The sequence below is a fragment of the Bombyx mori genome, chromosome 4 (genome assembly GCF_030269925.1).
Source record: "Bombyx mori chromosome 4, ASM3026992v2".
In the NCBI taxonomy this organism is placed as follows: Eukaryota; Metazoa; Arthropoda; class Insecta; order Lepidoptera; family Bombycidae; genus Bombyx; species Bombyx mori.
This window is the reverse complement of record NC_085110.1, coordinates 598,947-622,956: the sequence shown is the minus strand read 5'-3', so window position 1 is coordinate 622,956 and position 24,010 is coordinate 598,947. Positions and strand designations below refer to the sequence as shown.

General features: G+C 39.2%; 1 protein-coding gene across 2 annotated transcripts in view; it reads left to right on the top strand.

The window, feature by feature from the left end:
- The first annotated feature begins 71 nt into the window (after positions 1-71).
- Positions 72-24,010, top strand: part of LOC101744903 (polyamine-modulated factor 1-binding protein 1) — a 28,763-nt gene continuing 4,824 nt past the window's right edge. Inside the window, exons 1-18 of one of the 2 annotated variants that reach the window (XM_021349887.3) lie at positions 72-641; positions 1,402-1,533; positions 5,007-5,095; positions 5,881-5,973; positions 6,812-6,869; positions 9,615-9,704; positions 10,076-10,206; positions 11,829-11,859; positions 15,804-15,878; positions 17,713-17,838; positions 18,505-18,582; positions 19,071-19,157; positions 19,530-19,670; positions 19,916-19,987; positions 20,388-20,486; positions 22,400-22,465; positions 22,901-23,011; positions 23,426-23,525. In XM_021349887.3, the coding sequence (XP_021205562.1) occupies positions 492-641; positions 1,402-1,533; positions 5,007-5,095; positions 5,881-5,973; positions 6,812-6,869; positions 9,615-9,704; positions 10,076-10,206; positions 11,829-11,859; positions 15,804-15,878; positions 17,713-17,838; positions 18,505-18,582; positions 19,071-19,157; positions 19,530-19,670; positions 19,916-19,987; positions 20,388-20,486; positions 22,400-22,465; positions 22,901-23,011; positions 23,426-23,525 (1,729 nt within the window). In that variant the 5' untranslated portion in view covers positions 72-491. The remainder of the gene's footprint in view (positions 642-1,401; positions 1,534-5,006; positions 5,096-5,880; positions 5,974-6,811; positions 6,870-9,614; positions 9,705-10,075; positions 10,207-11,828; positions 11,860-15,803; positions 15,879-17,712; positions 17,839-18,504; positions 18,583-19,070; positions 19,158-19,529; positions 19,671-19,915; positions 19,988-20,387; positions 20,487-22,399; positions 22,466-22,900; positions 23,012-23,425; positions 23,526-24,010) is intronic. The other variant, XM_021349888.3, reaches the window with a different exon arrangement.

The window sequence follows — 24,010 nt, the reverse complement described above, 5'->3', positions numbered from 1 at the left end:
ATTTTAGTGAATACTTATTGTATATACCCATTATATACCCACTTTAGAAAGGAGTGTCTCTCGATTCAATTGTAGTAGATCAGTCAATGCTAATGATTGTGTCCCGGGGCGGCTCCGGGAAGCAGACGTGAGGCCGCCGGTCACCCTCACTATTACATACCTACTTTATATTGGTGTAAACCAAATTCTTAGAGCTGTGCCGTAGCCCGTGGACATCACCACGCGAACATGCGCTCCTAGCCAAAGTTACAGAATCCTTTCGCGATCCTTGAATGTGGGAATTTTTCAATTTTTTGTAAAATAACCTTGAGTTGGCGACACAGACCTCTTTTGATGGGAAACGGTTGCTTTTCGTCATCAAATAGATACATTTCTCTAATCAAAGAGAATATTATACAAACCTAGCAATGTTACGTCTATCACAATTGACACGTGCAATCAGACCGTACTGAACTTCATCAAAGTAAAACAAATGTGTTTTTATTTACACAATGAATCAAAATATAATAGATTGTGATGCCGAGCGTGACGTATGTGAGTGTAAGAGAGGCTCCACCCTCGCGATACTCCGGGAGGTTCAGGTGGTTTATGAAAAACGACTGGCCCGGATCGAAGAGGCCGGGGTCGGGAATAAGACGCAGGTCAGTTTGAGACACGGGCCATTAAATCAATAAATTTAAGTAGAAAAAACCGGGACATAAAACTTGGGAAAGGTCACAACATCATTTGAACAACAGGTTTCTACATTTGAACCTTGGCTGAACTGGCAGTCCACTTGACTTGTAAACAGTCGACGTTACTCTAATCCACTCCCGATCCATTAACGGTGCTTTTAGGTACGATAAGCACCGGCCACCGTCCGCGCTGAACCCGTCGCTTGCGACGAAAGGCTCGACAAGTAAATCAACCCACAGACACAGCCCACTGAGTTTCTCACCGAATCTTCTCAGTGGGTCGCGTTTCCGATCCGGTGGTAGATTCTGCGAAGGACGGCTCTTACTAGGGCCAGTGTTAGCAACACTTCCGGCTTAAACCTCGAGAGCTCAGCTACACGCAAGGGTAAAGCTGAAATAGCCTCTCAAAGCTATCAGCATAGGTAGGGGAAAAAAATCGTCTAACTGTGCACTTACCGAAGTCTTCATATACTATTGTGTGTATAGTGCCACATACCGCTAACTGTGTCCACTTACTAGTGGTAGGACTTGAAGGGTAAGGCCAATACTACAAAACAAATTGAGATGTAGACCTCACGCCTCAAGGTAGATTGTACTATGCTCGTTGTGATGTGTACAAACAAGTGACCACTGTAAGCCGATCCACCGACCGTGGGAGTCTACATACTACATACCTTTTCGATCTAATCAAGCTAAAGTCCTGCTAACGCAAGTGTGATGCGTTTAGATGCAAGTAGCCGTCCTGAAGTCGTGGGTGAGCGACCTCCTCGCTCAGAACAGGTTGCTCGTGCAGGCTGTAGAGGATCTGGAGACGGAGGCCACTTCCAAACTCTTGTATGAACGTCGGAAACACGTTGAAGTAGGTTTCCTTTTTTTTTTTAAATAACTGGCTGTCACTCATTGGGAATGTTTTTTTTTATGTTATTGAGGCAAGACCTCTGCGTATTTTATACAGTTGCAGTGTTTTCGTAATAAGACCGCTCAGTCGTCAGTCTGTTTGAAACTTAGACGCTTTTTCTCGGCAATGGTTAGCCACATTGCTCAGGCATAAAGTTGAAAAAAATACGACACATTGCGTTAGGTCCGCGTTATTGCGGTAATCCGAGTGGGCCATAACATTTTGTCACTCAAGACCTGTACTTAGGACTTTTCCCTTTGATCACAAAATCACAGAAAATGGTAAAGTCTGAAAGCATAAGTAAAGGGAAATATCTGAAAATAGTGTCCTTAGAAAATAGTATTTTTATGATTTTCGACTCGCCGAATAGAACCTGCCTTGTAAATCAATTCGCAAGTCGACCGTCACCTCGAAAATGTATAGGAAATAATTTATTTCGGCCTCAAACTTATGGCTGTCGGTATTTCTAAGATAAGAATGAATGATTATTTGTGAATAATTAATGGCAAATCTATATTTCTAGTATTCTTATTCTGTAAATTGTGTATTTAAATTATTTAACGTCAAATTATAATTTATGTTATTTTTAAGTGTTGTTATCATTAGACTAGGTTGCGGATAGCTTAACGCACGAAGAGCTTTGCCCGGAACTCTCGGGGCACGAGTTATGCTCATACAAGCCAGTTTTGTTTTTAATTCGATACAAGAGGCTTGAATTTTCAGAAATTTTATACCAAAATCTATATTTTGTAATGTTTCACTGGTATATCGATTATTCAGATTTTACTTTCTCAAAAAATCGCGTAACATTCTGTCCTTTATCTATACTATATCTATCTATACTATAATATATAAATCTACAGTGGTTTTACGGATGTTCTGTTATAACTACTGAACCATGCATCCGATTGACTTGAAACTTGGTACCCATGTAGAAAATACATGTACTTAATGGATAGGCTAATATTTATATGAGTGTTGGACTCTGCAAAATTATAATGCGTATTTACTGGTGGTAGGACTTGTATATATATATGAAAATAAATACTCAGCTATATGTGTTCAATGTCCGTGGATTGGATTCACTTTACACCCGACTGCAGTGCTCCGCATAAGAAGGCTCGTATTGAGGAGTGTTCTCGCACCAGATCGTTTCGGAGCTGCAGTGCGAGCGAGCCACCCTGAGACGTCGGCTGGCTCGCAAGGAGTCGGACGTGCGGGGGCTGGTGGAGGTGCTGCGCCGACTCCGCGAGTTCGACCACTGCACGCTCGACGGAATACATTTCTTCGAAGTCACGGAATCTGACATATTCGGGACAATGGAGTGGTTCGTGTATATTGATACTCGTACTTTACCATAGTTTACCTTAGAGTGGGTTGTCATCGTCAGAAATAAATACTTCTCTCGCAAAATCTCCGGAATATAGAATGTCTTTAAATCGAATTTCATCAATAGTTCAGTGATTTAACACCGACGACAAAAGTAGCTTACCTATATAAAAAAAAAAGATTAATTATTTAAAATAGGGATATTAATCTAGGCAATGTCATTCTAAGTATGTAGGAAACACGAAAGCAGCTTGTTCAAAACAGTTCGGATTGATTATATTTATATTTCTTAAATCATCTTAAGTTTGTCTCAAGAATGTATCAAGAAGCATTCTACTTGCGGGGACGTTAGCGTCAGAACATAAATAACCTGTCCGCTTGAAGGCATGACAGCCCTATCAACGCAGTCGCAGTCTCATAACTGTCATCAAGGTGTCTGTCGGATCCTGCAGCTCTTAGTATAGGGGGTCGCGTCGCTGGGGAGCCCGTCTGCTTATATTATCTAATGATAAGTACTCAGTAATAAAATAGCGAATCATCGACATATTGATACTACTTACCTATACCGTAAATTAAAAAAATCTATACGCACAAATAGTGTTTAATTATAATGAAATACTATCATCATCATCATCATCAGCCCACAGTCGTCACTACTGGGCATAGGTCTCTCCCAATCCACACCACTGAGCCCGGTCTACGCTCTCCTCAACCACTTCTTGCCGGTCACCGTTCTGAGGTCATCGCACCACCTAGCCTGAGGGCATATATTATACATTTATATAATAATACTTTATTGCGTCTACATATAACTTATTTATTTATGATTTTCGATAGAATTTATTATTTTAACGTCTTAGTATAATAAAATTGTATGAATTATATTTAATTAATGAATTATATTTATAAATTACGTATTGATTAGGCCTCAAAATCAACTTGACCAAGGCGATTATAAAACAGACGAATCGAGAAAAGTAACCAGAAGAATGAAAGGGAAACATTACAGACTCTAAGTACGTTTATAAAATTTGTACGTCTTTTTTAATTGGTTTTGTTTTTTTTTATTCGTTTTTGTGATTTTTATTTTATAAAATTTTACTTTTTATTCCTTTGTCTTTTATTATCTGGTATGTCTTGTAGCACCCATTACTCGTATAATGTCAGTTTTTGAATGTTGTGGCATTCATTACTTATAATATAATTGAATCAATCTTACGGAAGATTTATAATATTGTTTCCTGAAAAATATTTTTTTATTTTGTCTACAAAAACGAAGACAAAAACATACGGCTCAGCGATGGTGAGTGACCATCATCGCTCATGGACATCAGTAATTAAGCAAAGCTGCGTCTACCAGAGAGAATTCTTCTCAAAATTCGGTTGAAGAACGATATTTAACTTTGGCTAACACCGTGGAACCCTCCACCAGTTCATTCAAGAACCGTATGGCGACAACGATCTCTGGAAACGCACTCTGAATTACTGAAGCGGTTTCAAGCAGTATAGGGGACTCTGGTCCAGTCGCAGGGACCACGAGTCCGGTACTGGGTCTTCTCAAACATTTTCTCAGAATACTCATGAGGCATCGTAATCCTTATAAATTGCAATGGACTTTACCAGTTTATGCTAATCTTTTTGCGATGAATTCTCCTAGCACATTAAATGGTATCCGCTACGTAATCCCTACGTAGAATAGCCTGAGTCGTTCAAATGGGAATTTGTAGACGGACTGCGAATCCTCGTAATTTTTCCAGGCAAACTTATCTACTTCGACCACGGGCCACACCAATTTTGTTCGACTGCAACGTCTTCTAAACTCAGTTTCATAACATAATAAGTATGTGTCGGTATTAACATGGTTATTACCTGATTGGAATGTACATTGTACAAGACATTTAAGCATTTAAGAGCAGGCAAGGTCATATTATTAGTTAATGAGGTGAAACGTAATGTTGAGAGATGTAATACATAAACGGGATGTAATGTTCTGTGCTGATGTATAACATGTTGATACCCAATAAATAAAATAAAATAAAACGAGTGACAGCCAGTAATACATTCGGAATAATAATTCTTATCTATAAAAAGTAATCATGAAACAGCGTTACAAGAAACAACCGTCTTGTAACAATGCGACGGACTTGAAAGGTTCGAACGAGCGTCTGCAGAATGAAGTTTTTGCAAAAGAGAGGTTAGTTATTATAGTTTTTAGTGCAATTAGTTGATTAGTAAATACGTTAACTAATCGATTGGACTTTATTAGTGGCTCGGACGGAAGAGCAGGATGCTGAGACAGATTATCATTGGCATAAATTAGCAGGCAAATTTACTAACCTAGGTGCTTGGAGCTAATACTTATTGTTCAAAGGGAAAGGCGTGGTTCCTCTGAAAGGAATAGGCTAGACGAAGGTGTATCAGGTGGAGGTGGTCGAGTAGGTACTGGCCATGCAAGCTCGCAACGCGCCCGACAACGCTGAAATGAAGCGTTGTTTGATATCACAAATGTTGCACTTTATAATGGGGATTTCCGCAATTCGCTTAAGAATCAACACACTATGTGCATGCCACATGTGTTTGCCATGATTCCTAGCTTATCTTATACATTTTCTTCCAAATACAAGAAATTAATGGACGTTTCAGATTACCTATTATATTTAATTGATTTCACAATAACTTTGCTTTTAATATTTTGCGTATAAAATCGTTGCGTCTGCCAGCGCTGAACGACAGTAATTAAGATCAGTACGAGTTCGTTAATACAATATGGAGTACAATATGTGACATTTATCTTTGAAAATAAAGGTCCGTTTTATTTGGTATTAGTATCAACAATTCGATGCTTTTAATTGAACTTCAATTAAGTTTACCCTAATTCAAATATCTGAAGAAGTTTTATTGTTATCATATCTTTTCCAAATTTTAACTTTAAATGGGTTTCCTGTAAAGTTCTAAAAATCCTCCAAATATGTTGTGTAGAGAGATCCAGAAGCTGAACAAAGATATACAGCAGTGCGAAGAGAAGATCTCCAATCTCAGGAACGAGCTCTCTGTCAGCCAGTACCGCGTGCCGTTAGTATCGGGCCTTGCACCAACGCACGTACTCGTTGTTACTGGTAGTCGGGTGCATTCCGGACCCACGCAGGCGGTACCACCAATTTACCTATTTCTCAGGGAAACGATCATGTTGCTTAAAAGGTCGGACCGGCCGTTATACCAGAGATTTGGACTGGATACCTATGTCCCAAGATCATCCGTCTATGCAATAAATATAATAAAAAAAGTTTATTATTTATCTCACTTTAACTAATGAACAGTGGTTTTAACCGTAAATAGCGACCACGTTCTTGCCAATTGTCAATACTAGGCAATTGAAAATATTTCCTATAAATGACTTCCCGACAAAACAAAAAATATTCGGTGTTATTTCCGTTTCCAATTGTATAATCGGAGATTTCTCGAAGAAGGTACACATGATAGCTATGAGCCGCAAGTCGGCGTGGCCTAAAGGAAAAGACGTCCAGTGCATTCGTATGTAGCGATGCATCGGTGTTCGAATCCCGCCGGCGGTAGGACCTCTTGCGAGTCCGCACGGGTAGGTACTACCACCCTGCCTATTTCAGCCGTGAAGCAGTAATGCGTTTCGGTTTGAAGGGAAGGGTGGGGCAAAAAGTGGGTTGCAGACATAGGTTTTAACTCTTTACACTGCACGCAATGTATTGTGAATTAGAATTAGCTAAGGTTGGAGTCAACACTCCGGGTAAGCTAGCTACTATTGTTTTAGTCCAGCTGAATCATGATCATGAAGTTTCTATGATTATTGTTTTTCATTTATATAGAGAATAATATTTTGTTGTCTGTTAGCGTAAACGATAAAATATTCATATTTTATATATTCGTTGCTTTTTAGGGAAATACCGAAAAAAGACGCTGAAGTGATGGCGCAGATGTGTTACATCGGAACTGATGTACGTGGTTCAGGGTATTTATGGTTGTACTATCGTAATATGATTAATTGGTATACGCATTGGTCCATTAAACTGTTAATTTTGACATAGAAAAATTGTTGTTCAATACTTAGACATAATTGAATACACGTATTATTTTACAAATAATGTCTCTGTTACGATTTTTCTCAGCTTGTTTTTATTTAATTTGTAAGTAGTCAAAACCGCGTATTTTAAGTGTAACAAAAGGGTTAATGTATTTACAATGTACGGTTTTGTAAACGGTTCTAGTGTGGTGACAATGAGCCAGTTAGAGATTTAACGGTGCTCGAAGTCGAGGGGACAATTAAATACCAAGATCACATTAAGAAAATTGAAGAGGATTTGAAGGTATCATTGATCTTTATAAAAACCATCTTTATAAAAACCATCTTTATTGCTTGAATCTCGCTAAGCAGGTGGCTCAAACGCAGCTGTTGCCTTCTAGCTAACAAAATAGATTAGTTCTTTACAAACATTATCAAATTCTTTAATCTTCTTTCTCGCAAACGATTTTTTATGTCTTACGAAAACAACTCAGAGCAGCAGCATCAAGTTCCTGTCTCTTCGTAATGAAAACATTTTGCTGAGTAAGGAAGTCGACGAGGCTAGAAAGCTGTGTCTCGCACTGGAAGACAAGTGCCAGGTCTTCAAGTCTAACTCGCAGTTCAAAGATGACCTGATCAGGGAACTGAGGAGGCAGCTAAAACATTCCAAAGAAAAGGTACATATTGCCTCCTTCTTCTTGTAGATTTATCCAAGTTAAATTGTTGCGACTATCACATCAGACAGACTCCCTGTGTTAACCGAAGTCCAGAGTGCTGGGCTGATCAATCGAGATGACGAAAACTCTTCTTAATACATGCGTCAGAAGTAGCAGGGTGAGGGTCCTGGCGCAGACTAGTACGGCATTAAGCTGATCGCCATGGTTGTCTGCGAACACCCGATTACCAAGAAGAAGAAACGCGTGTAATTAATACTTTTTTATATTAAGCCTTTAAAAAATAACTTATCGTTTAAAATTTAAATTTCAGCTGAGAACAGTAACGGAAATGTGTAAAATTGATTGTGACGCCATTACTGGAGATAAAGAGTTCGATATGTTTCTTTATGATTCCACCGCGTGCGTTCGCAAGCAGCCTCGTCGTCATGGCCATGACGTCACCAAGGCGCGCCGCATCACTGACGTCATTACCCCACCTTGCGACGGCTTGGATCTGAGTCGACAGTCATTTTCGAATTGCACCAGTCCAAGACTGATGGACTCCGATGACGATATGTTGTGTAGGGAAGACTGACTATTTTTCTGTTGATTATATGAATAAAGTTTAACTATTTGAGATTTGATTGTTTTTTTTTGCCTTCAAAATGCCAGAGAAAGCAGTCGATCACTCGGTAACCATAACAGTTCTATTCGATAGACAGTTACATTGGATATAAGATTAATCATGTGTAATGTGTCTTAGGGCTGTGGATACACCATGAAGTCCTTTCCCCGGTTGATTATAGAACATAAAAATCTGATTTTGCCAGCTGTGGGGGTGTTTCTAAGCGACATAGAACAAAGCAAAGAAGGGTTGCTAAATTCAAGTTGTATCTATTTGATTACAGTGTTCTGGAGAATATATATTAGCGTAGGAGTACAGTAAATATTGAGTAGGTGTCACTGAAAAATGAAAAAAAAAACATTTTATAAATAGTCATAATTTGAGTCATGATTTGAAATAAAATAATGTTTAACAAGTTGTTTGTCACAGAACTGAGACGTGCCGACAGAATCCTGGAAATTATAAAGGTCTTGAGAACTTATGTGGTTCAAGCTTTTGTCATATTTTTATTTTATTAATTCTTTTAAAGATATTTGTCAGATGCCTGAATCTCGCTAACGACATTATCAAGAAAGGTTTACATATATACAAGTTCAGAACTGTAACATTCTGAAGTGTTTGTCTACCGAGTATTTTCATCCACTCGGTGGAGCATCTCCCCATACCATGTCGTTGCCCCCAAAATCTCTACAACATCTTCAAATAATAAAATCACACACAATTCTGCCGATCAGCTTGGACTTCAATATAATAATTGCATGTTGTCAACATGAATCTCTTTCGTATGCGCTGCCGCTTCGCGGAGTCTGAGTAAGCCTTAGTGTAAGTGGTATACTCGATTACAAAGTCCTAACGAATCTCGCGCTAGACGTTTTTGTGTATTGCTAGTTGTTACTCGCGGCTTCGCCTGCGTCGTCAAGGAAAAGTTCAATTAATATTTCACAATAAAACAATTCTCCGCAGAAATATACTGATTTTTTTTCGGGATAAAGGGTGGCGTATGTCAATCACCTAAAACGATCACTTAAAAAAACATGTCCTTGCTTCGTGTCGTTGTAAAAGAAGGACAAACCAACAAACAATACATCATCACCTTTATAATATTAGTATGGATTAGTGTAGATAATGTGGATTACCTACGAATGTAGTTTAAGTTACAACAGATAACCACGTGTTTCTTTCACAAAATTTTAAAATACTAATTTTAAGTGATAGAAGATACAAGGTCTGTTGAAAAAAGCATGGATGTAAGTATTATTTATTTATTTATAACTTCTTATACTATAAAGTATAAAGGCGGACTTAATGCCATAGGCATTCTCTAACGTATAAGCATAAAAATAATTTTTTGGACCAATGTGTATGAAGAAGTATTTTGCTAATATTCTTTTCATTTTAGGATACACCGTCAAATTCCATTGGACCAGAAAAGATTAGTGACTCAGATCGTAATTTTGATACTGCATCGGATATATTGGTAATTGAAAAAGTGCGTCACTTTGTTTTTACTTATTATTCCCACATCTAATTTTTTTATCGTAGTCGGCAGAAAAAAGTCGATAAACATCGCTCAAGGCACCGGCCTCTTTACGAGTTCATACAGTTCGCTTTCGATTACAGAATTTCAATGGCAACTGTTTGTTATCAACTGATATGAGCTGATTTGCAACTAGTATATCACTAAAGTATACACTATAAATTGTAATATGTGTAGTTAAAACTCATGACGTGCATTAAAAGGGTAGATAGAATGAATTCAGAAAATGAGAATGAATTAATTCGCTTTACACAGAATTAGAAATCTATAAACTATTCCATTACCAGAATGTAATACAATAAATATGAAAACAAATTTTGCAGGTGGATCCAGATCTCGTGGTCATTTCAGATGTTTCACTAAAACAAACTGAGGAAAACCTTTGCGATTGCTTCCAAGAGCCAGAAATGATAAAGAAAGTTGAAATAAAGGCGTCGAGTTCTGAACTAATTCTGTAAGTTAGTAACTTATTTGTTGAGTAAATATTTGATTACTATATTTTTAATTTTGCGCAATTTCTTATTACACTAACAACGGGGAGCATTAGCATTACGCTTCAGAGCACTTAAAAAAATCTTAATTCGATTTTCAACATAATGAAGAATACTGTTTTTTTACTGTTACGACTGATAGAACTAACATTAGGTATATTGTAGGATCTGTCTATTTATTATATCTGTATATAATAGAGCTCTGTCGTATCTTAAAGTAGCAAGGAGCCAAGTAGATCGAAGTAAACGATCATCAGTAAGCGGTCGTACGTCTCTGTTCTCTTTTGTTTTGTTTCCAGACACTACGAGTATTTGACTATGAGACTTTTATTCAGGAAGAATAAATTCCTCGTTTAAAATTAGGTCAATTTTATTTTCGTCATCGTTCTCTGTCTCATTGGTCCGTTGACACCAGAACGTGAGCGCTTCCCCACATCGAGATACGAAATCGAATGTTCGTGTATGTTCGAAAGTTAGAAACAATCAAGTGTTCCGATACGCTTGATATTCCCATTTTAGTTTCATATTTTTTATAAACACATTCATAACAAATTACACACATTAACGTTTAGTTTTATATTGACATCTTTAAAAAAATCATATCTGGTAAAGTTGTGCCGCAGTTGTGCATACAATATGCGCGTGCCGATTTCTGATGCGCGCCGGAATGTCGTTGGCCTAAAGGATAAAACGTCCGGTGCATTCATATGTAGGTAGCGATGCACCGGTGTTCGAATCCCGCAGGCAGGTACCAATTTTTCCAATGAAATACGTACTTAACAAATGTTCACAAATTCACAATTGACTTCCACGGTGATGGAATAACATCGTGTAATAAAAATCAAACACGTTAAATTTAAATTTGCGTAATTACTGGTGGTAGGACCTCTCGTGAGCATGGGTACCTACCATCACCACCACCCTGCCTATTTCTGCCGTTACAGTCTGAAGGACGGGGCAGCCGTTATACTGTAAAAACGGAGACCTTAGAAGTCATGTCTCAAGGTGGGTGGCGGCATTTACGTTGTCGATCTCTATGGGCTCCGGTAACTACTTAACACCAGGTAGGCCGTGATCGTCTACGCATCGAAGAAAAAAACGTTCCGCAAACATTATAAGTCCTCGGAGACTTGATAAATCGTTCACTGTCTTCAACCGCTCTAGTTAGTGTGAGGTAAACAATTTGTCAAACAGGGATGAATAGATTATCGGATCGATCACTATAGCTTAATCGAAAAATTTTCAAATGGTTCCATATTTTCGTGACTGAGCCGGTGGTGCAGCAGTCGATTCCCATATTGAGCAAACATTGTGTGATGAACAAGTTTATTTGCTCTTTGTCTGGGTGTTTATTATCTATGTGTAAATATTTGAATGTATATAAAAATGTATGTCAGTCCCTTGGTACCCATAACACAGGGAATCCTGAATTGGGGCCGGATGAGCGTGCGTGATTTGTTCCCAGTTATTATTATTATTTCGTTGGGTTAAAGACCTCGTGACATATAATCGTCGCGCGGCGAACATAACCCAAACACGTTTTACGATTCCATCTATGTTTTAAAATAAACTTTCTGTTTTTCAGACGATGCGCACATCATGTTAAAAGTTTTCAGGTTAGTTTTGATTGTATTTTTACTGTCCTCAAAGATTGAAGAGCTTAAGACCGCTCTTATCGGTGATGATCACCAACGACCATGGACATTGCCAATGCCAGAGGTCTATTCTAGCTGATGTTTTTCCCTAAAAACTCATTGAAAATTTTGTTTGAATAACGAAACTTACAATACGGCCCATGATGCCATCATAGGTCAAAGGGCCATGATGATCTCGGAAACTGCACAGGGAAGGGCCCAAGTGGTCTTTATATATCTCTAGATATTATGGAATTTGCTCCGATCTGACTGCAGTCACCTCTAGCATTACCTCAAAGGTTATGCGCCGTGGTGCATCTACACAATTAGATGATTAGTACCCTCGAACCAGAGGTTCCTCTGAGGTTGAGCGCTGCAAGTTCTTTATAATTTTATAGCTTACATTAATTTAATTATCTACCAACAATACTCTATATCCTATTGTACTGTATACTCAACACGGATTCCATGAGTGTTTGCAGGTAAGGTCAATTGATGCGTTTGTCTGTGTACATATGGTTCTAAATAGATTAAAATTAGATTCAATTATATTTTTGGTAGCTTCGTAAGTTCATTATCTGAAATCTGCCATCAAATTTACAAACATCACGTTAAGTTAAGCCTATTAGGTGATTTGAGTTAAATTTTTGACATATTTTCAGCAGTGTTAAATTATCTCGTATAGTTAGAAGATTATTTGCCAAACTGTTACAATGGTTGTCTGGTCTGTTTGTGTATTTTCTGTCGTTGTTTACTTTTATCTGGCAGTGGCTATTTCCCAGAAGTTGTGATTTTCAACTGGTGGTTGTGTGGAATATCAGCCGTCGTGATGTGGTGGTCTAAAATGCCATAGACAAGTATGTGAGAAGCAGTCTACCATTTTTTATGTCATTTTATAAAGATACATCGTTATATTTACGTATGAATAGAGTTTCAGCCGCTGTCGCAATCCGGCGGACGTCTCGCCGGAAACCTTAGAAGTCGTTTCTTCTAATTTATTTAACACTTTTGTCGCTAATGATACTTCTATACAGGTGGTTCTTTTGAAATCTGCATATTGATAAATCGAGTTTGTCGTACGCAACGCAAGTCCGATGGGTATAATTGGCGATATTTAAAATCAGTCTCTCTCAGTCAGTAACGCTATTGATTCACATATTTGTTCGAGAATCAATGTGTTTAATACGGATTCTGTAGTTTAACTCTAAATTTTGAGATAGCCTAAAAATAAAGTAATCAGCCAACCACCACCATAATATAATTTTTCTGCGAATGAATACAAATCCATCGACTTTTAGGCAATTACATGGTAGTTCGACCAAATCTGCTTATTTACCTATTAGTAGCCTGGACAAAATATGGTATGTCTAATAACCTCTTGTAGTTTAGCTGTACGGTGCGTCAAGCTGACAGTTCAAATGATTTTCTTCGAAACTTAACTACAAGATTTCTTAAATATGTCTGTAGCGCTTCAGGTTTCTTCTATCCGAGGATAGATATCGCTGCAGCTTTAAAGGAAACCGATATTTAAATATATCTAAATAGCCTCATCGAAATAAGTTATCTTCAAAGCGTATTTAATTCAAGTAGCGCTCTCAATGAATGAAAGAGGTGTACAAACAGTGTAGTAACTGAAATAAACCACTCCGTATAGCTACGGAACTATAAAGAATAGTCGAGTGGGGCAATGCTCTTCCTCAGAAATCTCTTTTCCTAAATTTAGGCGCGTGCAACCAGCGACCTGCCGCGGTGAATGCAGCGCGCACTACGGGCGAATGAGCACGTGCGACAAAGAGCCCAATGAAATTATGAAAACATTGATATTGTGTTGAGCGTGTGTCTTGAAGTTTGCGTCAATTTCAGATCGGTTTTATAAACGTTTGTTTGTTGTTTTTTACTCTTAAAAATGATGTTCAATGGATTAATGATGTGTACGGATTCTGATACAAGTGATTTTACTAAAGTGAGTTCGGTTTTTTTTATTGTTTTGCTAGGTGGGGTTTGATAGGTAGGATATTCATAATTTATCTACTAAATATTTTGTAAGCGATACATTACTAGAAAACGTTAAAAAATGAACGCGACATACTATGCGGTGTAATCTGTATAAATTAATTTATCAAAATCCGCTATTTAAGCATACTTAACAGTTTTTAGATCATTATGAATTGTCTACCATTTCGGTTTCGGCTTGCTATCTTCCAAATGCATGCACATAACACTCAGAATTTACAAAACATTATTGTATCAGTACATTCTTCTACACCTAACTAATATTTCAAATTAAAATATGGACTATGTTTAGAAAAAAACTGTTTTAATAGTAACACGAACTAAAGATAAGACTAATATTTTTACCCTGGTATTTCTAGTGATATTAGGTCATAGTAATAAAATTGCTGTATTTTCATCGATCCTTGACACGTGCGCTAATTTTAGAAATAATTAGACGTCTTGAAATAGCTGAAAATTGCGTTGAAGGCTTCAAATAAATAAATATTTAGGCACACAGGTTCAGCGTTTTCATAAAATGTTGAGAGAAAAAAAGATTAAATTGGTTGTCTGCCTTTCGCGATGCAACAAAACTCACAGTCTTTTCTGTCACTGATGTGCTATCATAACAAGTATTTGTTTTTATCAATACATAATTGTTATTATAAATTACAATTCACTGAGTGAATGTTGTTAACGTCGATTGAACTCTCCACAGCGTGAGGATCCATAATATATTGTGGCGGGTAGCCATCATACAACGCAAGATAATTGACAGATGCCTGAATCTCGCTTACGACATTTTCAAGATAAAGCGCATATATACAAGTTCCGAACAACAACATTCGGACCGTCGGTCTACCGAGCAAATATCACCCGCTCGGTGGAAGATCTTTCCTTTCGTCGTTAAGACTCCCAAAACTGGTGACCTGCGACGAGATGTGAACACGCAACTTTCTGATTCATCATCAGCGCATCAAGAACTTCGGCTACCACAATCCCCGCATTCTCGCAGATAAAAGCACGTCATTGACAGTCGTCCCACAGCAAGCCAGCATCGCAGCCTCAACAGGACCATCGCAGCCGACTCACCGCGCTTCCTGGTCCTACGGCACGCAACTTCACTGCCTCATAACGCCGCTACAGTTCATCGCAGCCCACGACCGGATCATCAACGCTTGGGGTCACACATCTCCGGCGTGGCAGCTCTGCATCACATGGACTACGCACGACACGCACGCAACATTCAAGCTCAGTCTCGACTCACCGCAGACTTCGAGCAGCACTGGCGACAATCACGCAGCATTCAGCTCAGTTTCGACTCATTGCAAACTTCGAGCAGCACTGGCGACACGCACGCAGCATTCAAGCTCAGCCTCGACTCACCGCAGGCTTCGAGCAGCACTGGCCCTTGCAAGCTAATCTCAGCACGGACAACGCTAACAAAAAATGACACGACCTCCAGTCTCGGAGGGGAGTGATGTGGCGGGTAGCCATCATACAACGCAAGATAATTGACAGATGCCTGAATCTCGCTTACGACATTTTCAAGATAAAGCGCATATATACAAGTTCCGAACAACAACATTCGGACCGTCGGTCTACCGAGCAATATCACCCGCTCGGTGGAAGATCTTCCCTTTGTCATCAAGCCTCCCAAAATATCATTATGTATATTTGTGTCACGATGACCACTGACCGTCATGGGAACCGTTGGCGCTTTTGCGTTTTCGGAAAAATTTTATTGCTTATATTGGTGGACGAGCTCACAGCCCACCTGGTGCTAAGTGGTTACTGGAGCCCATAGACATCTACAACGTAAATGCGCCACCCACCTTGAGATATAAGTTCCTAAGGTCTGAGTGTAGTTACCATATATTACTCAGTATAGTATTTAGGTACCACACTTCCATAATAATGATTTCGCTGTACAGGAGAGTGCAGCGGATAGCAGTTCATGTGGAGGAAGTGGACGAGCTGAGCGCCATCAGCTACTGTCTACACAAGTTGTGAGTTTTATTCTAATGAACATCTTCGACCTTCGACTGGTCCGTCATTAGTTACATTTTTAACTAGTGCACCGTTCCTGAGCGTTATTTTACGCTGATAAATAAGCACGAAGTAAATTAATTAGCCTCGTATGCATAATTTTTTATTTTATTGCTTGTATGGGTGGACGAAGAAGGACCCCTTTGTCATGGCGCCGCAATTCCAAGGAGTATCCCTGCAACCTTCCGAGAGTATTGAGATACTTGGGGTCGACATTTCGAGCGATGTCCAGTTTCGGAGTCATTTGGAAGGCAAAGCCAAGTTGGCGTCCAAAATGCTGGGAGTCCTCAACAGAGCGAAGCGGTACTTCACGCCTGGACAAAGACTTTTGCTTTATAAAGCACAAGTCCGGCCTCGCGTGGAGTACTGCTCCCATCTCTGGGCCGGGGCTCCCAAATACCAGCTTCTTCCATTTGACTCCATACAGAGGAGGGCCGTTCGGATTGTCGATAATCCCATTCTCACGGATCGTTTGGAACCTCTGGGTCTGCGGAGGGACTTCGGTTCCTTCTGTATTCTGTACCGTATGTTCCATGGGGAGTGCTCTGAGGAATTGTTTGAGATGATACCGGCATCTCGTTTTTACCATCGCACCGCCCGCCACCGGAATAGAGTTCATCCATACTACCTGGAGCCACTGCGGTTATCCACAGTGCGTTTCCAGAGATCTTTTTTGCCACGTACCATCTGGCTATGGAATGAGCTCCCTTCCACGGTGTTTCCCGAGCGCTATGACATGTCCTTCTTCAAACGAGGCTTGTGGAGAGTATTAAGCGGTAGGCAGCGGCTTGGCTCTGCCCCTGGCATTGCTGAAGTCCATGGGCGACGGTAACCACTCACCATCAGGTGGGCCGTATGCTCGTCTGCCTATAAGGGCATTAAAATTTTTTTAAAAAAAACGAGCTCACAGCCCACCTGGTATTAAATGGTTACTGGAGCCCATAGACATTTACGACGTAAATGCGTCACCCATCTTGAGATATAAATTCTAAGGTTTCAAGTAAAGTTACAAAGGCTACCCTGCCCTTCAAACCGAAACGCATTACTGCTTCACGGCAGAAATAGGCAGGGTGGTGGTACCTACCCGCGCGGAATCACAAGAGGTCCTACCATCAGTAATTAGGTACGCAAATTATAATTTTGCGGGTTTCATTTTTATTACACGATGTTATTCCTTCACCGTGGAAGTCAGTCGTGAACATTTGTTGAGTACGTATTTCATTAGAAAAATTGGTACCCGCCTGGGATTCGGACATCGGTACATCGCTCAATACGAATGCACCGAACGTCTTATCGCTTAGGCCACGACGACTTCAATATATGAAGGCGTCTCTGCCAACATGTGTTTCTTTATCTCTACATTAAAGCTATACATTTCCCTGAATATCAAAAGCGTTGGAAGAGTTTAAAAGTCGTGCTTGCAGCGTCTATTGACAAACAAAGGTCAATTGCTCGCCTTTAACTAAATTGTGTACCACAAGTAGCAGTTTAAAAAATAAATATATAAATATTTTACTAACAATCACGCCACGTTAACTGGTCCCGTGATAAGTTCGTAAAGAACTTGTGTTACAGGTACCAGATAACGGAAATAAATGTAAGATTTTTATTATACACATACATAAATTTAATATACATCCATAACCCTGGAAAAGACATTTATATTTATCATACAAATATCTTCCCTTGGCGGGATTCGAACCCGCGACCCCGTAGTGTAGTGACCATGTCACTTACCACTACACCAGACGGACGTTAAACACCAGACGGACGTCGGAAATGTTTTTATTGTAGCTTGAGAATAAAGAAGAAACGATGAGGATACAAAGCGAGAGTCTCGCCGTGGCCGAGGCCAGGATCACGGTGCTCACAACGAAACTGGCAGATATGAGGAGGGAAGTTGACAGGAAAGACATGGAGGTAAGTTATTACAGTATTGCTACAGGCGCGTGGTGCGTGCGTGTCGCATGCTTTGTCGCAAGTAGAAGACGCGTCCTTGTCTGCTTTGTTGCATGAAGAAGAAGTTAAACATTATAAAATGACCCAGCAGGTTGCTTTACTATAGTAGAATTATTTTGTCCGTGCAGTTTGGAGTTTGGGTCATAAAAAATTGGAGCGGTGCAGCGAGTATTTCGCTCTCTCTTCCACTCACGAGCCTTATGGACGAGCATAGTGATGCGCACTATTGCTGTCGATAAGCGTTATCGATAGTGTATTTAGTTTTGTCATTTTGGGGGTCAGTGATAACAATGTCTCACCACCCTTCGTATATCACTCCGCCGCCGTGTACCTGCCTTCGATGACTCATTTGTTTTTATCGATAATGACATTGCGTCCGCGCAACATGCTCACCGCCCTAGCCGGGCTATGTTTTATGACCCAAACTGCTCGGACAAAATAATTCTACTATAGCAATTTAGATCTCGAGATGTGGTCATACCAGTAAAATATAAGTAATACAAGTGCAAAAAATAATAATTACTGCATTGTTATCGATTTCACAAGACCTTGAAATTTTCTACGGAAAGTGTGCTCACAGATCTGATTTTACCAATATCTTCAAAGCGTATTAAATGTTTGTTTTAGATTCAAAGCCTTCGCAAAACGATCGAAGATAACAAAATAGAGAAGATCGGAATTTCGATCGACGCTCAAACTCAACTGGTAAGGACTGTCTACAATTATTTTAATGATTATTGTACACCAACTGACCGCAACGATATGTAAGTAAATACGTATAGTAGATGAAAGTATTCTAATGACAAGAGATCATTTTGTTGTTCATTTTGTTGTTTGGCAAGTTCGTATATTCCGTGAACCTGCAACCAAATAATATGGAGGCAGCTGCCTCACATGAGGTCGTATATTAACTCCGCACTTATTAAAATTACAACACGTTTAATGCAAAAATTGTCGGTGAAATATTATATTTGTATTTTATTGGGTTTTTAAATGTATTGAAGTAGGAAATTTGTAGGCGTTTTTACGTTTCTGAAATTGGTTCCTTACCCATTGTTTATTGAATTGTTTGGAGAAACTTAAAAAAATAATAATTGCTAAATGCTATTATATACTACAAATAATATATTTTTAACAAGTGAAAAAATTTGAATTCACAATGTTATCAGGAATGGATGTGATAATTTTTATAGGAATTGGTAAATCAGAAAAATGTCGTCCAAACATTGCAAGATAATTTGAGCGTCATAGAGGAACTGTATCGGGAGTGTTTCTATGAGGTGAGTGCGTGCTTCACATCTTAATTATTTTATCTATCTCTATTGATATCTCTATCTCTATATATCTATCTAATTTGTCAAACTCTAATGCAACTAATTGATTTCGCGCGACCAGTGGCTCTAGTGAGGTGAAGTTTCGCACCGAGTTTATCGTAATGACAAGTTAGAGAATGTTTGGGTGTATGGCTGTATGCACCATCCGTGCCGCACTAGCACCTCATGCAACCCGGAACGGAAACTGGACACGTTCAGTTCGAAGCGGCTCGTTTGGCAATTTAGCACTTTTTTGATAGATTTGTACATTAAGTGAGATTTTTATCGACTTCGATTTTATTTGATATAAAAGTTCAATGTTTTGTTTGAATATTGCAGACAGCAAAACAGGAAAATTTGATTGAAATGTTGAGAAAGTCGATTTTAGATATAAGAATGATAGAAAGAGACAAAAGTAATCAGATCGACAAACTGCAGACCGTTGTGAAAACACAGCAGTGGTCCTTGGATAAGTGTCAGGTATTATTTTTTGTTTATAAATAAATAAATGATGTTTTGTTGACCTCAAATTTGTATATGCGTTTGGAAAGCCTCCGACGGCCCCCGCCACACGAACTTGTCTGTGAGCATGATAATCTTACTCTATGGCAGCAAACCACTCACATATATCAGGCAGTAGTCTCCGGAGGATCAACATAATGTTGAAGATGACAAGCATACGAGAGCACTTCCCTAACTAATGATAATATGGTGTTGTTTCACAGGACATTGCGCTGGAAGTGGAAGCCCTGAAGCTGGAGATATCTAACTTCCTGCACGGCTCCAACAACGATTCGGTATTGTTAATCACAAAACTATTCGTTGATAACACAAAACAACCTTATGTTAAGGAAATTATAACAATGCGTATAGTTGTAGAAATGAATGTTTATAATTTTTGTTAAAAACGCCACATTTTTTGTTGAGACACAAAACATGCTATGCCTCCAAGTGTGCACTTTATCAGTTCAAAATATAAAACCATTTTAATATCGTCAATATTAAATCAATATCGATCTGTTCTCACAGTTTTTCTTATTGATTTGTATTTTAGAACACATTTTAAAAAACATTTACATTCATATCATTTGATACAGTATTAAACAAAATAAAGTTACTAATTGTTACAATAAACTTATAAAGTGGCATGTGTGTATTAATAATGTTTTATCTGCGATGCTATGGCGGCGTGTCCAGGGCATGTGGGAGCGCAGTGACGCGTCCGTGGCCTCGGGCGTCGGCGAGGACCTGCAGGACATCATGGACCACCTCCTCAAGCTGAGGGACATGCTCACAGTACGTCCTCGCTCTCGCGTGCTTGTCTGCGCTTGTGTTGTCGAATTATCGTTCGTTGCATGCACCTCAGTACAGGGACATGGGTATTTAGCTTGGAGGTTAGCATTAGTCAACGTCAGCTAATGAAATTCTAATGAAATACGTACTCAACAAATGTTCACGATTGACTTCCAAGGTGAAGGAATAACATCGTGTAATAAAAATCAAACCCGCAAAATTATTATTTGCGTAATTACTGGTAGTAGGACCTCTTGTGAGTCCGCACGGGTAGGTACTACCACCCTACCTATTTCTGCCGTGAAGCAGTAATGCGTTTCGGTTTGAAGGGTGGGGCAACCGTTGTAACCATACTTGAGACCTTAGAACTATATCTCAAGGTGGTTGCCGCATTTAAGTTGTAGATGTCCACCTGGAGCTCGTCCACCCATCTAAGCAATAAAAAAAAGCCTTTTTTGGGATGGAGGATTTGTTGATAGCACGGAGGTATTTGTAGCGCTTGCTAACAGTTGTCCTAGCACCAGCGGCCTCACAGCTTGAGCACAGCTGAGAAGATCCGATAGGACCCGTAACAGCCTTCGCATTGACCAAATATGTTACAATCAATTTACCGCTTAAAAATACCTTTACGGTCTTAAACATAATATAATAAACCCACAAAAAGCTTACTAATATTTTCAGAAACTTACTGTTTTATTGTTAATAGCATGTGTTTCCGGCATTTTTATGCTTATGTGATTTGTTAAATATGTTTCATTACAATTATAATTTCCTATGGCATTGTTTTTATTTTACGTTTAAGTGTAGTATTTATAGTCTGTAATTAGTGTTTGCCAATCGAGAGGTCCGGTGACCTATGACGATGGTGATCCTATATATTAGTGTCCACCGGCAAGACTTGTCGGTCAGAAAAGTTGCTCAATCTCTCTCTGGGGTTGGAAGAGACCAAAATATCTTTAAGATAATATGTTAAAAAACCTGAAGTCAGTGGGTTTTAGTTTAATAAACATACGCAAGATGTAAGCTTAATAACTTACCTTATGTCAAGAGCAGAGCCGGATTTAAACTTAATGCCGCTTCTGGGCATCGGAACAAATCCGCCCCAATACTGGAATTTTACCTAAACTTATAGTTTACATATTATTATTTTTTCAAAATTAAAATAACTAATTTATAGCGGAAACTTTATCGTATGTCATATATGTATTCCAAAAACATAAATAAATATTTGTTTTTTTTTGTAACAATTATAAAATTTGCACTAAGGGTGACTCATAATTATATTGCATAAAAAAAATCTAATTAAATTTCTTTAATTACAGAAAATAGAAAATACGATTATTATTTAAAATTTCAAGGAAATTAATTGATTAAATCATTTTGATTATCAATTTTTACCAAAAGTGCTAAAGTTATAATTCACAAATAATTGAATTTCTTGAATTATGAATTAGAAAGAAAATTATTAATTAATAGAATTAATTAATTATATTGAGCAATTTTGATAAGACTAAAAAAAAATTAACTTAACTAATTTTGCCGCCCTGGGCACTTGCCCCGACTGTCCCTAGTAGACTAGGGTCCACCACTGGTCAAGAGCCTATTTTATCTAAAGACCGCGGGTGACTTGTTTCGCGCTATCCATATCCAGTGGACTCCCACAATCGGGACACTGGGTCATCGGTCGACGGTGTGACGTCACCACTCACGGACTGCTCGACCCCACGGGCCGGCTGTTCTAAGAGAGTCCAGCAACTGCGGCAGTTTAAATGGAGTCTTAACGTCTACACTGAGAGCTTCTCCACTGCGGACTAAAACTACTGGGTTTATCAAATTATCTGTTTATCTTGTTGATGGGTAATCTAGAATACATATTCATTGTCGCGGAATGAAAATTGGCTGTTTAATACTTTCAGGGCGATTGCATATGCGGACTGCAAGATGAGAATGCAAGACTGAATGAGGTCAATAAAAATACACAGGTGAGTTATCAATTCAATAAATTAGCCATTTACACTTTTAGAGTTTTGGTACTTAAAAAGAAAAGATAAAAACTTGGTTGTTGTTATGTTTGCCTGTCTAATGACTAACTTGTGTAACGTGCTTTTTTCAGGCATAGCTAGAAATATTATAATGAAGTTAGTACCTAACACTAAGTTCTACTGCGGAAAGAGGTCATTACAATCTTCCTGGTCAAGGCAATCAAAAGATGTAGCCATCGTTTATCACCCTCATAAGTTTTTATTTGCATGTGCAACATTGATAGTTATATAGAAAATAATTGAGAGATAAATTGTTTCAACCGCAAAGTTAAGTTTCAGTTTCGAACATGCAGAGTGAGAATGTCCAAATCGCGTGCTGTCGGTGTCCGTCCATAAAACGAAACTAGCGGCTGACGTTAACGTTTTTATATGCAGGAGGAAGTTAGGCAGCTCCGTAGACGGCTCAGTGACCTGGAGGTCGCCTTGGAAGAAGAAAAACAATCTAGGAAGGAATTGAAACAACTTATAAGCCTGAAGGAGGACGAGGTATGTATTACCAATAACTTTTTTTACACATACAATTTAAATTCTAAACTTATAATAGAGTTCCCATTAGTATTATCTTACTACAGGGTGTCTGAGATAGCGTACGGTACCTCAACGGCTTGAGATAGTCGAGGCCAATTGATAGCTGATTAATATCACGATTAATTCATTTTATTTTTATTTGTCACATAGAGCTCACGGCCTACCTGGTTTTAAGTGGGTACCGGAGCTCATAGACATCTGCAACGTAAATGCCGTCACCCACCTTGAGATGTGAGTTCTAAGTTTTCACTTTTAACAGTACAACGGCTGCCCCACCCTTCAAACCGAAACGCATTACTGAAATAGGCAGGATGGTGGTACCTACCCGCGCGGACTCGCAAATTTGCACACGTCTTTCCACTATGTTTGTAGTTAAACGTGATGAAGTCACAAGTGTCGGCGATGGGCGCGACGTCTCGGGACCAGAGCGCGGCCTGCGACTCCATGTCGGTGCAGCTGCATCAGCTCCAAGGTAACACGAACTCGTCCGTAACGCACCCCACCAAACCAAACCACCAAAACCGCAGCACCAAACCAAATAACGTACATACCGCTGGCTGCAACAGAAGCAGCGCTCTGAGGAATTCTTTGAGATGATTCCACCATCTCGTTTTTACTATCGCACCGCCCGCCACCGGAGTAGAGTTCATCCATACTACCTGGAGCCACTGCGATCATCCACAGTGCGTTTCCAGAGGTCTTTTTTGCCACGTATCATTCGGCTGCGGCTTGGCTACGGCAACGGTAACTACTCACCATCAGGTGTGCCGTATGCTGGTCTGCCTACAAGGGCAATAAAAAAAAGCAGCAAGCAGATTTCATAAACCAAGCTAAGTACTAACACTGTGTACCCGTTGAGTTTTGTAATTCCGGAGTGCATTCACGAAGCAGCTGCCTTTAGTTACGAGGTCCAATGGAGGCGCTCCAACAGCTGATAGCTAATTCCGCCTGTCCTGG